General features: G+C 40.4%; 1 protein-coding gene across 2 annotated transcripts in view; it reads right to left on the bottom strand.

The window, feature by feature from the left end:
• Window positions 1-17,578, bottom strand: part of ANGPT1 (angiopoietin 1) — a 206,453-nt gene that overhangs the window by 75,619 nt on the left and 113,256 nt on the right. For both annotated transcript variants that reach the window (XM_043539180.1, XM_007056090.4), the window contains one exon: window positions 15,517-15,749. In XM_043539180.1, the coding sequence (XP_043395115.1) occupies window positions 15,517-15,749 (233 nt within the window). The remainder of the gene's footprint in view (window positions 1-15,516; window positions 15,750-17,578) is intronic.

Genomic DNA, 17,578 nt, shown 5'->3' with positions numbered 1-17,578 from the left:
GTGCTATGAACAAAAATATATTAGACACATATTTGCCCTTTTCTAATTTGATCCAAATTAACTGATCTCAGCACTATGGAAAATATAATTATCTTAAAATTAATATATTTCAGTGTTTATTGTCATTTCTAATTAGGCTTTGAGAAAATGAAATATGTGTGCCTGTTACTCCAGCAACCTAAAATGGACATTCCTTAATTACACCCTGATGTTCAATAGTGCTTACAGGCAAAGACAATTGATTATGTTGCCTAAATTCATGGAGTCACATTCATACTTCCCATAGTACCAAACATCTGGACTGATGCATTCATAAATTCCGCAAAGACTAAATGAGTTAATCCCACAGGTGCTAATTATGTCTTCATATGACAATGCCAATAAATGACAGATGAAAGGAAGCTGTATGTTTTTTGTACAATGGTGATATAAATGAACAGAAATGTAGAGATTTCCACAATGAATCTTTATATTTTCATACTCTTAATAATGTCCTACATGTTTTGTATTTAATCTACTTTTAATGTCCAACAATTAATCCATAGCAAAAGAAAATTCCTAAATGATCTTCATGAGAGTGGAAGTCCAAAAGGAGAAAACCTTATTCACTATATGTTCAGGAAATATTCATTGGCCAGATTCTGGCTGCCATATGTACGCAGATGCCCATAAAAAACAATGTGGGCAGAAGAAGTCTCAGGTTAGAAATCTCCCTACCTAGTTTTGGTGTTTCCAAGAATTTGAGGGGAGGGTTGTCTGTAGATCCACCGCTACCTGTAACGGAAGCCAGAGGGTCTAGAAGCAGGATCAGGGTCTAGAGCAGAGGTTCTCAATTTATGGGCCGCACCTGCCTGGGAAGGCGTGGGCATGTGACAGTTGCCTGTCTTTTGGGCAGGCGTATAGTGCTGCCAGAGGATATCCAGAGCACTGCTTAGCCTGGAGGTGGGCAGAAGGAGCCGGGGGATGGGTTGGATGGGGCCAGCCATGTGGGTTTGCACACTAGGGGAAGCAGCTTGCAGGGCCTCCCCTGCTCCACCCCCAGCTCTGCCCTACCCACTGTAGCACAGGGGTTCTCCTACTTTATCTTTCCCCAGCATCACAGGGCCTCCTGGGCCCTCCATCTACTCCCTATGTTCTGCTCTCCAGCTCAGCCAGGGCTACTCCATTTCCTGCTGTGCTCTCTTCTTTGGCTGAAGCACCCCTTACAGTATCCCACAGGCTCCCCGCCATCCCCATGCACCTCCACATTGCAACCCTGTCTGCAGTACCCTGGGGCTTCTCTCGGTTCCCATTCACCGATCCCAGCCCTGCACTGTAATATTCCAGAGACTCCCCTCCATTCTCTTCACCTCATCTCAGACCTGCCCTACAGAATTCCAGTGACTTCCCTCCTTCCCCATCCCCCAGCCCTGCCTTGCCCCCAGGGCTCCCGTATAGCTACATGCCCACACCCTGCGCCAGCCTGGCCCTGAGCCCAGGGTTCTCTCCATACCCCCGTCCTGCCCCAGCCCTGACCTTGGGGCTCCCCTCCTTCCCCATCCCCACACCTTGACCCAGCCCTGCCCTGGCCCTGGGGCTCCACTCCATCCTCATTGCCCCACCCCACCCCAGCCGTGCCCCACCCCTGGGGCTCCCATATATCCCCATCCCCCCACCATGACCCACCCCTGGCCTGTTCCCAGGGCTCCCCTCTATCTGCATCACCCCATCCCAAATTAGCCCTGCCCTGTCCCTGGGGCTCCGTTCATACCCCCACCCTGACCCTGTCCAGCCCTGCCCTCTCCCCAGGGATCCTCTCCATCTCCATCTCCCCACCTTATCCCTGCCCTGCTCTATCCCAGGGATTCCCCTCTACCCCATGCATCCCCAGATCTCAACCCTGCCTTGCAATGGTATTGGGGCTCTCCTTTATCTCCATGGCTCCAAGGTTGTGACCACTGATGAGCTTCTGAACCATAGACAGATGCAGTCTGTTATACCAATGGCCTACTCTTGTATATATCAACCTTCATTTGGGACCCAGCATGGTGATGAATAACTTAACCTCAGTGACCAGTAGCATGCCACCGAAACACACTCTGTTGCTATCTGTTTTTGACAATATTTTTCTTACTGCAAGCAGCAAAAGTGGAAAACTGAGCAGCAAAAGTGGAAAACCTGGGAAGTGTGTGGCAAAATGTATAGTACATTGAACTACAATACAAACCATGCTACAGATATCACACACTGAACACAAGCAGGGACACGAAATCGTGAGGTCATTCCAACTGAGCTGAACCCTCAAGATAAAAACATCTTTGGACAATGGAAACAGAGAAAAAAAGCTACTCACATACAGCAAAATTATCAGTTAAAGCTCCATCTGTTCTCTCTTGTTTGACATTTATATTGCAAGCTCTTTTGAGCAGGGTCCTGCTTTTTGTTCTGTAATTCTGCAGGACCCTAGCAGAGTGGGAGCCTATCTCATGACTAGGATTCCTAAGTGCTACACTAATTAATAAATAGTAAGAGTGAAAATAGCTAAACACAACAGAGGACAGAGCCAGTGCTACCACTTTAAAGTTGTAAAACTATAAAATACTACTTTTAAGTGAGGAAATAGTTAATCGGTTGCCTACATACTAAAATGATGGGCACTTTAGAAATGTGATAGTCACAGAAGTCACGGATTCTGTGACTTTCCGTGACTTCTGCAGGGGCCCATGTCGCTGGCCCAGGAGCCCCCGAGCAACTTAGGCAGCCCCTGGGCAGTCACACCAGCTGCTGCTGGGGGGGGGAGGGTAGGGGGGCCTAAGACTGCCCCAGCAGCAGCTGGTGTGACTGCCCAGGGGCTGCCTAAGTTGCTCGGGGGCTCCTGGGCCAGCGACATGGGCCCCTGCAGAAGTCACGGAAAGTCACAGAATCCGTGACTTCTGTGACTATCACATTTCTAAAGTGCCCATCATTTTAGTATGTAGGCAACCGATTAACTATTTCCTCACTTAAAAGTAGTATTTTATAGTTTTACAACTTTAAAGTGGTAGCACTGGCTCTGTCCTCTGTTGTGTTTAGCTACAAAACCCCTGAAGGGTTTTGTATTTCTGAATGGGAACCTTTCAGATTTGATCATAATTTCCATAGCTGACTTTGCTATGTTAAGACTATTAAATTTACTATTACAATGACATGTTGAGATTTCTCCTACTTATGTAACCCACCTGTCAATGTGTCTTACAAGTCCTCCCCTGTGCTAATCCACAAAAGAGATGAGTTGTTACACCCCACAGCTACGGAACATTGGCTCTTTAGCTCTAACAGCTCCTGCTTTCAGCTCTGGAGGCTCCCCGTTCAATTCACTGTGTGCCAGCTAATATGGTAGCCATCACATAAGTCAGGGCTTGTCTGGGATTCGTGGATTGCTGTAGGACAAGCTTTTTGTTGAGCAGCGGAATTATGTAACCCACTGATGAGCATGCGTTACAAGGTCCCCCCGTGCTAGTCCACGGAGTTTATGAGGTGATATATCTGGAACCAAAGCTCTTTAGCTGGGGACTGAATTAACTCATGTCTTTTGTGGATCTGAACAAAGGAGTTCCTGTATTGCACACACACCACTAGTGGGTTACTCTTAATTTATATAATTTATACTGGGAATTTCTGTTCCGGGATGTCAAAGTTTAAAAAAATCATTGTTTATGGTTTTGGTTTATTACTGATCAACGACTACTTAGCTTTTTGTAACATATCTATATATTTTAGGGATTTAAACTGCCACCCATCACCATAGTATCAGAGCATCTTCCACTTGTAATCAATAGCAATAGCAAAGACCCTAATAGGCTACATGGAGTCTTTTGTGTTTGTTAGTGATTCAGAAGTAGGAAGCAGTGTTGGTGTTGTGTCATTCTTACGGTGGAAAGGCTTCATGTGATAATGATTTTCCCTGCGTGGTATTCTACTGCCATATACCCGCAAACAGATCTCCCATTAATATGATAGTAGAATACAATTCATGGTAATTAAATTAGGCTAGCAAAAGGTTAATATAAGAGGTATATCAGGAAATGATGATGAAATTAGACTATGCAATTATATTCCAAAGGAAGCGGATGGGAACCCCATCACATGAAGAGTTTAAAACTGGACTAGATAAAGTACTACAGCCCAGGGCTCAAGCCCCGTGAATAGGTCTGTGACGCAGGGCCAGAAAGGGTCACACAACTAGCAGGCTAATTGACCCAGATTCAACCTTTAGAGACACATTAGTAGGTAATGATTGTGGGTTTACACATATATTGCTAGACGTTAGACAATGTAACCAAACAGTTCCTGTCTCTCCTCCGGCCATTTAGCTTGGGTTAGCCCTAGAAGACAGAGAGAGTTTGCACATTACAGCAGTTTCTACTACTTTTTGAAACCTAAAGCTCTCTCTCATTTGTGTGTGTATGTTTACCTGATTTCACCTGGTAAATAACACTCATTTCTTTTTCCTAGTTAATACACCTTTATTGTAGGATTGGTTACAAGCCCTGCCTTTGGTGAAAGACCTAGGATGCACTCGACCTGGGGGGAATGATTGTGACTGGGAGTAACCTGAATATTATTGTGATTTTTGGTACAAAGGCAAGATTGCCTAGGTGGCAAGATGGATCAGGGCACTCAAGGGGGCTATCTGTGACTCCATGTTAAGGCTTTTATAGTGCTTGAGGAGTTCACACTTGATACTTGGTTGGTCAAATCTAATTGTAGAACACACAACCAATTTGGGGTTTGTGCCATGTTTCTTAACAGTATGCCCTGAGCTTGGCACTCCTGGGTCATGAGCCATTCCAGCCAGCCTGACAAAGTCAATGGAAGTTTTATCAGAGTACATCTTGAGTTAAAACTGCAGGATTTGGCCTTGAAGTGAGACAGGTATTTAAAATTTGGGGGAAAGTAGAACACAGTGTGAATTTAGGGCCAAATTCTATAATACTTAGTCAGATACAAGCAGCTGCTGAATCAGTGAGAGCTTCGAAAGAATAGGACTGCAAGATTTGGCCCTAAATTTAATCATTCGGAGCACACGAGCAGTTAAGGTATTATATGCTATAAAAAAAATCCATGGCCTGATTGTGATAGGTGCTGAACACATTGGCCTGATTCTCAGCTGGTGGAAATTGGCCTAGCGCCATTAAAGTCAAAGGAGCTCTGCTGATCTCCTCCAGCTAAGTATTCAGTTCAATACTGGTTTCAGTAGGAGTTGAGCATGTTCCTCACATCTCGGAATTTGAGACCCATATTCATTTAAGAGAAAGAAAGAAAGAAAGAAAGAAAGAAAGAAAGAAAGAAAGAAAGAAAGAAAGAAAGAAAGAAAGAAAGAAAGAAAGAAAGGTTTCACTGATTACTTTCTTGAAATGAACATTTATAAAAGAGTTTTAGCAGCTGAAGAGAAAACCACATTCATTACCCCTCCCTCCCCCACCACCACTGAAGTGAGAAAAACAAACAAGGTCATAAAAAGAACACTCAGCTGTCCAACCACCTATCAACTATACCATATATAACAATATGCCCCTTCTTTCTTCGCAGAAATTGACTTGGTCTTGTAAAACTATTTTAACACACTCAGCTTTCACCCTCTTTGGACCATAATTATTTGCTACCTAATAAATTGTCAACAGTTATCAAGTTTGTTTTCCAATACATTTAGCCTTGATGACTGCTAAAAACAATAATACTTAAATTTGCAGTGCATTTGAAAGAGATCACTTAGGAATATCATGAAGTGGTCCTCATTAAAGAGTTTAAATAGAATGCCTTATGGTCCAGTTACAAAGATATAAAGACACTTAATTATCCAGCTGCAATATAATTCTGTAAGTTTCTGCCTGAGACAGCAAATTTGTGAGTAACCAGTCGTTCACTGAGAACTGAAAATTGAAGGATACTTTTACAAGCTGCTGCAAGAGAGATAAAGGCACAGGCTTTAATATCTTGTGTCCCTATTTCTTTAATTCATTTCAATTTTTTCCACACAGACACCCTCATGTTCATTTAATTTTTCTGACTGAACCATGATATTTACACAAAGTGATGTTTCATTAACAAGGCAATGAGTGACATTGTCAATGTTGTTAGTTGTTTCATGTATGTTAATATTCCATGTAATGTCTTCAGCATGAGTGAATAATACTGTTTTCACAAGACAGATCTGAGAGAGATTGGTTGTTATGTTCTCTGAGACTGGATGGGCAATCGATTTCAGAATTAGCAGTTAACTGAAATGAGGAAAAGATAAAACTATTAAGCCATTTCTGCTCCAACACTAATAAATATTGACCACTAGCTGTCACCATATGCAAGTTAGCACAGGTACAACAGCTGAATCCTGGCTTGTCAAGTGAGACACTGACAGAAATACTAGATACTGTACATTTTAGCTGCTTTATTTAATTACTGTTTCTTTACTAACCTGCAGTCTGAACAGATCGCGATACTTAACTACTCTGCTTTGTTATATTTGTTATATAGGTCATAATTTGGGAAGAAAATTTGCCCGTGCCTGAGAGGCTGTGAAGTTTTTATTTGTAGCTATTATTAATCATCATTTATATTGGGTTTTTTTTAACATACAAAACAAGAGGTACTTATCAGAGCCCTCTAGGCAGCTCTTACAAATACCAATACAATAAATCAAAAAAGAAACAGCAGTCCTATATCATCCGATACCAGATAACTAGGAAACACACACACACACAAGTGCTGATGGTGCCCATAGTGCTGTACATAGCTAAATTGCACCTATGCAGTCCTGACCCAGACTGTGTGATCATGTAATACACTTCGTGCGGGCTGACCCCTATGGAGTCCCCATGGAACTCATCCAAGTCAGTGGGGCTGCACACAGGCAGAGGAGTCTACCTGAATATGAATGGCTCTCATTGTGATATCTAGGCCTACATTTTTGCACAGCTTTCAGACTCGGAATACTACAAGCTTTGGGAAGTCTATGTGAAAAACTCATTAAAACTTATTCAGAAGGTGATATTTTTATTTCTCTTTTTTTAACCAAAGGCTACTTTTATTTTTGTAAGCATCAGATTCCAACACACACATTTTCTCTTTGGGGAATGTATTTTTTAAAAATGTTAATGCTTCAGGTGTTGCTTCTTTGGCCCCTTTAACATCCATTGACTATTTTTTTAACAGTATAACCAGTTATCTATAGATTACGAACCCCTAAAAGAGTGGAATCTCCATCATTAGAGCTTTTTAAGAACGGGTTAGACAATGGCCTTTCGAGGTCCCTTCCAGTCCTGCGCTTTTATGACTCTATGAAAGTAGAGCAGAGGGCACCTTTTATGCTCCTTACACACACACACTCGGCATCCAAAAGTAATTTGCTTCTAACTGTGGGGAATCAATGTCAGGTTTAAAGATAAAAGAGCTAATGTGGCAGGCAGAATGGCTTGGACACAGGAAATGAAGTCAGAAGACATGGGTACTGTTCCTAGCTCTGGCACTGAGCCACTGTGTGACTTTGGCAAGTTACTTAATTTCTCTGTTCTTTCCCCATCTGTATACAAAAAAAGAATGAGATGGGGAAAAGTAATTAAACTTATCATTTTTATAAGGTGTTTTGATATTTATGGATGAAGAGTGCCAAGTTTTATTAATAATTGCAAAGTGTTATTTATTATTAGCAATAACATTTACATCAATTTGTTTCCAGCACTGCTAATGTACCTCATAGCTGCAATCAAATATAATATAATCTTGTAGATGTCAGTGAAGCAGGAAAGAAATGTATTTGTTTCTTCCAAAAAAGAATGATGTCTCTGGATGAACGCTGTGCTACAGGTCCCTGTCTAGCTGGCAAAGCTCCAGCTGTGCCACAAAACAAAACGAAACAAACAAAAAACTTTTGGCTCAGTGGTATTAAGGTTGGGCTGGGCAGTGGAGTTAACAGTTTAATGAGAGGAAACAAATAACTAGGGAAATGGTGCGAGCCAGAGAAGAAAGTAATTAAATCTATCGTCATTTTAAAAAGGGGTTTCAGAAGAATACAAATGTTCTTGTCTATGTCATTCAATCTATTTCCTTTTCCATTCTGACCATATTAACCACAACAACTCTCAGTTAATTCTATTCCAGAGACACTGGCATCAATTTACTATAACAAATTTGCCTTTATAAACATAGCTTTGATACTAGGATTGAAAATAACCTCTTGGGTCACCTAAATCCAACTAACTCTTCTGATTGGGATCTTTCTATACTACTGGCTCATGTTATCTATGTTCTTTTTGAAGTCCCATAGAAAACTGTTGGTGTAACTCTACTGATGTCAACGGAGTTATGCCAGCCAAAACTTTGGCCCTGTGTCTGTGGTAACCTTTAGGTCACTTCCTTGAAGTTTCAGTTCATTTCCCACAGTCTTAAGCTTACACTAAAGTTACATCACAGCTACTGAAGGCAGAGAAAAAAGAATAACTATTTACCGTTTAGGGGTTTGAATACATAAATAATTTGTCTTTTTTAACATGTATCCTGTTAAAACAAAAATTTGCCCCTACTTCATTTTCTTGCGTAATTTGGTAAGATATGAAAACTACTCATAACCCAGGAGACTTGTGATTTTCAGAAACCTAAATATCTCACCCACTCACTGAATGATTTAGTTTGTGAACTCAGTAGGTACTTCTAGGGAGGCAAATTCCTAGCATATGTGTGTATTGTTTTGAGACTTAAGCCAAACTTCTTGTCAGCATTCAAGAGGAAGCTAATGCCTCATTTCTCTCGTTAGGAGGCCACAAAACCAGACACCAGTGAACAAACTTTCTTTCCTATTGCATTAGTCCTCTGAAACACACAGCATTAGACCTAACATTTTAACAACTATGTTATTATGTAGTCTGACACACAAAAGAAAAAACAACAACAGGAAAAATGAATAACCACTTTGATAAAGAACCCAACCAGTCCTTTGGGGTTTTTTAGACTCCCTTTTAAGTGGGGGAGGGGAAAGGGGTAGGCCACCTATCATATTATTTAAATTTGTTTATAATATGCAAAGTAAATTTAATATTATAGGCACAATACAATAATAGGTGATTTTTTGCTAGGCAAGGATTTTCTATTGCTTTCTGTTGGGACAAATTCTACAATCTACTAGTCAGTCACTGGCTTCCCCTCTCCATATGGGCAATACCTCCTTTGAAGCTGATCTTGCTGGCATTAATTCATGTATGAATTTCAACAGAAATCCACCAGATCCTCAGACCATGTCATGTACAACCACTGCTCCAACTCCTCCCCATCTCTGCATGTGGAAGGGACTTCTGCAGTCGTGGGGATGCATCTTTGTCACCAGTAGATTTGGGGGCCTTTGGCCCTACTTTCCTGTTCCTTTGCTCCTCTCTGCATTGTGGATGGGAGGGAAGCCTCTGGCCCTTATCTATGACTGGATTTGAAAATGATTTAATCCTAAACAAGTTCCCTTAAAATTCCATAATGCACACCAGTCTTTTAACAGGAAGGCTAGTTTTTGAAAGACCTGTTATTTTAGAAATGAGTTGGTGCCAAGATTCCCACTGCCACTTTAAAAAAAAAAAGTTTAAACAAACTATATGACAACTCTGTTAGCAATAAATATGGACAAACTCGAGATGTCTGGGGCCCTGTGATATCATGTATATTTGTCCTATCCATAGGTTTTCTGATCTAGTGGAGAATATATTTTTACAGATCAGCATAAACTAAAGCCATAGAATTGATCACACTGGCAACACTGAGTGGTTGGTTTTGGAATCCAGACTGAGAATTGGTTGGAAATTTTACAGGTGGCCCCTGTCTCAAATGTAGTCTGTACCAAACCCAGAGATGTAAACACACCAGGTATTTGGGGAATTTGAAATTCAGATCTAGATCCAAATTTTGCAACTTAGGTTCACCTCTACTTTTTTAAGTGATTAGCTGTGTGACCTTTACTCCCATTCTCTCATTTGCCTTTATACACTGAGAACTTTCAGAAATTCCTTCCCTTGGCCTAGCAATAGTGAAAATACTGCTGTAGACCAACTGTAAGAATTGTTATCACCATGTCATCTAACCTGGCTCATGTCATCTGACCTTGACAAAAGCCAAACAGGCAGGCAGTATCAGAGCTTATTCTCTTAGGGCCGTATTTTCAAAGGTATTTTGGCATCTAGAGAAGCAGATAAGTACCTAGTGGGATTTTCAAAAGCACCCAAAGAAGTTAGACACTTTTGAAAATCTCATTAGGCACCTATTGCATCTTTGGGCACCGATATGTGGGCACTTTGAAAATCTGGCCCTCGGTGCCTTGATTAATCAAATAGGCATGCTGCCTCTGAAAATATTAAACTACTCCTCCTTCCCCCCCCGCCCCCCAGTGTGCAGAGTTTATGCTAGCTGCTCAGCAGAGTTGCTGACTCAGATGGCTGGGGTGAATTTGCAGTGGTCCTAGCACCATCAGCATCAGTATGGACAGCACTGTCCCTCCAGTGGGAATAGGTTCACATCAATTCACATTTACAATACTATTGGTATAAGGCAAAAGACTAGAAACTATTCTTTTTAAATGAAAGCTGAGATTGTCTTTTGCATTCTTAGGTCTGTCAAATTAAAGGGATTCTGTGACTGAAACTTTTTGGGACTATGAAGGCTGGCTCTGTTCAGAGGAAAGTGTGATCTGCCTATAATCGTTTATGGAATAACATGTCCATTGGGTAAATTTCAACCCAGTCCCAAGAATGGATAGTTAGTTAATTCTTGTCCTGAAGTTTGAAAATTTATATCCCTTGTCAATTCTCACCCTACCTAATTTGAGTGTAGATATTGTTGTTATTCACATAACTGTCTAATCATTTTAAAATCCTACTGAGCTCTTTGTTTCAATAATATCAAGCAGCAATGAGTTCCACAGGTTAATTATTTTCTTTTATCAGTGAAAAAAATTGCCTTTTCATTTGATTAGATACTCCTGTGTTTGTGTTTTATAATAAGAGGTAAGAAGGGAGTGTCCAATTGCTCTTCTTTCTACCATTCATTATTTTATATACCTATATCATGTCAACGTATTCCTCTCACTTTTGACAAAATAGTCCTATATTTATACTCTCTCCTCATATAGAAGTCTTTCCATGTCTCTAATAATCTTCATTGCCCTATTCTGGAGCATTTTCATTTCTTCAATATCTTTTATGAGATCAGATAACCAGAACTGAGCACAGTATAAAAGATATGGGCATACCATTAATTTATAAATAATATTTTAATTGTTATTATCTATCACTCAAAAAATCTTACCCTAACTCTATGTTTTGAATGCTAGTACACAGATAGAAGATATTTGTGTTTAACTAACTAAAGGGTACTTTACATATTTTCCCTGAGTGGTTATGGCTAAATTACAGTAGTTCCAATTGTTTTTCCCAGCATGCATACCTCGTACTTGACACAGGCTTCAGTATGTATAATAATTATTTTCACAAATTGATGCTGGTATTAATTTTTAAAAAATCAGCGTATGTGTCCAAGATTTCTTTAAAATGGTCTGGTCTTCTATGTTAATGTTGTTATTTTAACAAAAGCTTTTCTGTGGCTTTTTTTAATTCTGAGAAACAATTTATTTCCTGTTTCAGAGTAACAGCCGTGTTAGTCTGTATTCGCAAAAAGAAAAGGAGTACTTGTGGCACCTTAGAGACTAACCAATTTATTTGAGCATGAGCATCCGATGAAGTGAGCTGTAGCTCACGAAAGCTCATGCTCAAATAAATTGGTTAGTCGCTAAGGTGCCACAAGTCCTTGTTAGGATATAGATATTCAGGCCTGTCTGTAAAGGCCTGTACTTTAAGAATTTAGGGGTATTCTTATTACTTGGCTAGTTAGAGGTATAAAAGAAAGAATCAAAATCACTGTCTGCTGGTGTAAGGGCCGTCTCTTACTGTGACAGTTTGAGGCCCTGTGCTTAGGCTAAGGCCTTTGGCTAAGCAGCAGAGGCAGCCATAAGCCAGGAAGCGAACAGTCACATCCTCACATTCCAAACTAGCCACATTGAAAGAAGGTGCTATTGGGCTGTTAGGAATACAATCCTGTCCTGAATACAATCCTGTCCTGATAATTCCTATCACCTCCAAAGAAAGGGAAGTGCCTAGAAAATGTAAAAGGAAACTTAGTTTGATAGCATCCTGTCTGGCAAGAACTCACTTATCAATAGCTGGGATGTGAAATCCTCACTTCTGTATTGTTTTGTCATTAGAGTTCCCACTTTGCTATTGTTTGTCTGTATAATCTCTGTCTGGTTCTGTGATTGTTCCTGTCTGCTGTATAATTAATTTTGCTGGGTGTAAACTAATTAAGGTGGTGGGATATAATTGGTTACATAATCATGTTACAATATGTTAGGATTGGTTAGTTAAATTTCAGGAAAAGGATTGGTTAAGGTATAGCTAAGCAGAACTCAAGTTTTACTATATAATCTGTAGTCAATGAGGAAGTGAGGGGGCGTGGGTGGCTGGGTGGGGGTGGGCACGGGCATGCGGGTGAGGGAGATGGCAACAGGGAATGGGGGTAAGGAAATTGGAATCATGTTTTGCTAAAGGGAGAGATGGGAACAGGGAATGGGGGTAAGGAAATTGGAATCATGTTTTGCTAAAGGGGGAGATGGGAACAGGGAATGGGAGTGGGGAAACTGGAATCCTGTTTTGCTAAGGGCAGGAATGGGAACAGGGACACAGGTGTAAGGCTCTGTGGTGTCAGAGCTGGGAAGGAGGATACTAAGGAAGGAAACTGGAATCATGCTTGCTGGAAGTTCACCCCAATAAACATCGAATTGTTTGCACCTTTGGACTTCGGGTATTGTTGCTCTCTGTTCATGCGAGAAGGACGAGGGAAGTGAGTGGGTGAAGGAATAAGCCCCCTAACAGTCCTCCTTTTCTTTTTGCGAATTTATTTCCTAAAACTTGTAAGTCATATAGATTTAAATATATAGCAAACAGGTATTTCTGTGAAAGTGCTCTATCTCTATGTAAACTGATCTAGGTATTTACAATATGCCAATCAACATAGTATCCAAGCATGAATCTGAGTCAGCTACTAAATACAAAGAGATATAGGGAATGAGATGGAGGTGTCTAAACTTAGGCTACCAAGTCTACATTTAGACATGTAAATAGCTTGAGTTTCAAAAGCACTGAGCACATAGTAGCTTTCATTGAATTCAATGGGAGTTGTTTGGTGCTGAGCACTTCTGAAAATTCACTTATCCGGGTACCTATATTTGGACCCAGTAGCCTAAGTTCTGATTTTTTTGAAAATCCTGGTTCAAAGTCTTTATAAGAACCAATTGATATCTGAAATCTCCATAATTAAGGGGAAAAATATTTTGTTTGAATCTAATTCAAGATGGCTAGAAAATCTGTTTTCAGTCTTTACAACAGCTTGCAGTTCATCTCTGTATGAAAATAATATCTCTCTCACATTGATATTAATTTCAAAATGCTCCTGAGCGCTGTTAAAACAGGCTGAGCAAAACTCTGCCAGATTTCCTTGCCAGAAGACCATAAAATACATTAGAGGATTTGAATTGCTTCACAATGCTGAACTATTGGTATGAGAGCGTACTGTTTAAAAAAGATTTTATTTAATTTAAGGTGCTGAAGAACTGTTTAGCATGGAATAAGTCAAAGCAACAGAGAAAGGGAAGATTTAGAATGGACATGAGAAAAAAGCATGCCATCAATAAGATCGGAATGTGAAAAAAATCTTCCAAGGGAAGAAGATGGAATCCTAGTCACTGGAACTATTCAGATACAAGCATCACAAGGGGCATGGGAATGTTCTCAAGGGAACAAACTAGATTGGATCATCTATTAGATCTTTTTGACGCTTAGTTCTATCAGACTACAATGATGCAGGTGCCAGGTTTTTTTTTACCTGCACATCTTTATGCATCTACTTGCACTGGTACAGGAATCAGTTATATAATCACAAGTCACATATGCTCTGGACTTTCTCCCTACAATGTCATCCCTCAGCCTCACTTGCCTGTTCAGCTTTTGGCCCATCTTCTTTCTTCCCTTCATCTCTAAACTCTCTGAATGTGCCATTTGCTGCCTTTGCCTTGTGTGCCTCTCCTCCAACTTGCTCCTGGATTTTCTTGACAAGGTTTTTGATGACCTCTTCCTAGCCAAATCACATATCTTTAATTTCAACCTCCGCTTTGACCTCCCTGACATCCACAATATCTCCTCAACAGTCCATATAGAACACATCGACAAAGATCATCTCCCTTACTCATTGTTCTGATCATGTCATCTTCCCCTTGAATTCTCGCTGGAATTTCTCTTTGAATCCATCTCCGCCTCCTCAGCAACTCTTGTCCTTGTGCTGCAAGACTCTGCTTAGCCTATCTTCTTCTGAGCCCTTTTCACACTCTGCCGCCACCTCCTCACCCCATGATGCCACCCTTTGACAAACTGTTTGTCCTTTTCTCCTACAACAACTTTATGTTTTCTTCCATGCTACTTTTGAAGCATGGAATGCCTCTCCTGAGTTGGTCTGCAAGGCCTGAGAATTAAAGGTCTGAGAATTAAAATCACTCCGGAAGAAGAATTTTTTCTTGATACTACAGGAATGTGTTGACTAATAATTGCAAGCATGTTAAGCAACTAGAGATTGCCCCTCAAGAGCTAGACATCTAATAATAATACATTTTAAAATGCTTTATTAAGATGTAACCAATGATAACCCTGATGACTGGCCATTGCCTCTGCCATTTTTGTCTGCCTGGGTTTGGATTGTAATGTCTTCAAGGCAGCACCTATTCCATCTTCCATGTTTGTTCAGTACTTACCACACTATGGGTGCAACTGGAAACAAAGAAATAATAAAAAAAATAGAAAAACAAAGAGAAACGTAATATTCAGAAAATATCTGAAAAACAACAAGTCATAAGGAGTCAGATCCTCCGTGGCTATAATTTGGTATCACTAAGTCAGTGGAGCCAATTTACATCAACTGAAGATTTGGCACAAGAGCTTATTCAACCAAAAAGTCAAACATACTTGTTGGCATCAGGTTCACTCTCAGCAACATCTCAAGAACTATCCATGTTCAAATGTTCTCCTAAGCTACTTTGTCCTTGATTACCTCAGAATGTCAGAGTCTCTTTTCTTTTTTGACCTATACAAGTAAATTTGACCCTCCCCCCGCCAATGTGTCACTCTAGTGCCGTGGTTCCCAAACTTGTTCCGCCACCTGTGCAGGGAAAGCCCTTGGCGGACCGGGCCAGTTTGTTTACCTGCCTGCGGGCCGAGGGACGTACTGGCCGCTGCTTCCAGCAGCTCCCATTGGCCTGGAGCAGCGAACCGTGACCACTGGGAGCCGTGATCGGCTGAACCTGCAGACATGGCAAGTAAACAAACCGGCCCAGCCCGCCAAGGGCTTTCCCTGCACAGGTGGCGGAACAAGTTTGGGAACCACTGCTCTAGTAAGAAATTTCTGAGACTTTTAAAGATGTTACTCTCTTACCTCCTTCTTTGGAACAAAGATTGACCAGACTGTGAACTGTGTCCATCAATTCCAGCTGTTGTTTCTGCAGGACACTGTTGTTGTTAGTTGCCTTGTTTAGCTGCTTCTCTAGCTCCTGGATTATGTAACTTTGGCGTGAGACTAAGCCTTGAAGGTTCTCTTTTTCCTCCTTCAAAGTATCCAACTCTTCTTTATGCCTTTCTTCCATTTCTAATATTTTATGCTCAAGTAAACTTTAAAAAAAAACAGCAGACATTAATTAGTATTAATATACATTGATACAGAAGTTGGTGTTGATTTTATCATTTGGTTGTATGCAGAGTTCAGCACATGAATTACTCATGTTTAAAAAAGGCAATAAACTCATGGCCATAACTTCACTTTAAAACGTTAGCCAAGGGGTTGGTATATTCCATCTAGCATCTAAACGTGATTGACATCTAGGATCTTGCTTTCTAAACAGTGCAAAGTATGTTGCATGTGCAAAAGTACACGTGATTGCATTCCTAATTTGTACACCCACCTTAGGGAACTGCATGCACAAGAGGTTGGTTATGTACCTACCTGGCAATTTGTACATGTAGTTATCCACTTTGGGCAGATAGTTAAGCATCCAAATAAGGCATGCAGTTCCAACTATATTTTTTGCATGTGCAAAAAAGTTGTAGAGTCAGGAGAGGGAGAAAAGATGAACAGGGCATGGAAGTTGTTGGTGGAGTGGATGGGGCAATGTGATAAGAGATGGGCTCAGTGGGGTAGGCTGGAGCAGCATTGTGTAGAGCTGTGAGTACAAGAAGGTAAAAACTTGGGAACAATGGGGAACCAGCCAAGGGATATGGAGCCAATACTAAAAAAATCTAAACAATAGTCTAATGGATTCAAGAAAGCATCTTTGAAAGAATATAAGAGAAACACAGAATAATCCCCAGACTACTAGCATCTATTTTTATCATATGGTCTCATATGGAATCCTCCCATAAGCTTTGGCTTATTAGCAGTGCATTACATTTGCAGAGCAGGAGGCTCCTAAATTGCAATCTAAGGCCTTGATCCTACAAAGACTAATGCATGCCTTGTTAGGACCAGTGCCTAAAACTGTAACTTTGTTCCCTCATGCCATTGTCTTATGTTTTCCTCTCAAAGACTCCTGTGAACTCTTCTAATTGCTTCACATGAGACTTGATATGCTAAAATATTGAGAGAAACAAAGAAATGTAGCCTGCAGTCTGTCTGATATGAAAGACACTGTCTCTTATAATAATTAAATGGAAAATTTGAGTTACAGCTGACAAATTTACACACCTTTGTAGTAAAGAAAATAAGGCTGAAAATGTACTGAAAAAGAGATAGTTTAACTGATTTGTGTCTAGGCATGCTAATAAGATATAGACATCTTATATAACCTTGGAATAATCAATCCAGTGCAAATAACTTCCAGATCATTAGAATGTAATGCATTATAGGACAACTTTAGTTAAAAATAACCCAATAATCAATTCAGTACTTTGTATAAACTTTTAATAAAATGTTGTCTCATGTCATAATCGTGATTCTCAACTTGTAGGGTCCTGGGAGATTTTAAGTGGCTTGTGAAGATGGGAAAGGAAAATTTGCACAGGTGAGCAGTACCCATTTCCATATCGCAAAGGAGTTTCTTTTCCCAAAAGGTAAATCAGGAAGTCGGATTCTTAATGTGGGATCCCTATTTTGTCAAAATCCCTCATAAGGAACTTTCCTTGCACAACAAAAAATGAAGATGATGACTCATACGGTAACACAGGGGCCTTCTGAATTCTCATCATTTATATCTCCTCAGCCAGGAAAATCTTGAGTACAACTGTAGAAAAATAACTGACTTGCTTTCATCAAATGTTATGGCTAATTTTAGAATAAATGTACGCAAACACTTTCCCCCTCCTTGTACTCCTTCCTCTTCCCCCCTCCCCATGTTCATTTTATAAAGATCAAAAGGAGTTGTGGATGCAACAGGACAGCTAGGATATATGTAACTACCATCCTATAATCTTGTCAGTGCCGACACTTTGGCACTATTGTAGGAGTT

The sequence above is a fragment of the Chelonia mydas genome, chromosome 2 (assembly GCF_015237465.2).
Source record: "Chelonia mydas isolate rCheMyd1 chromosome 2, rCheMyd1.pri.v2, whole genome shotgun sequence".
Classification (NCBI taxonomy): Eukaryota; Metazoa; Chordata; order Testudines; family Cheloniidae; genus Chelonia; species Chelonia mydas.
The sequence above is the reverse complement of the archived record's forward strand: the minus strand, read 5'-3'. Positions and strand labels throughout refer to the sequence as shown.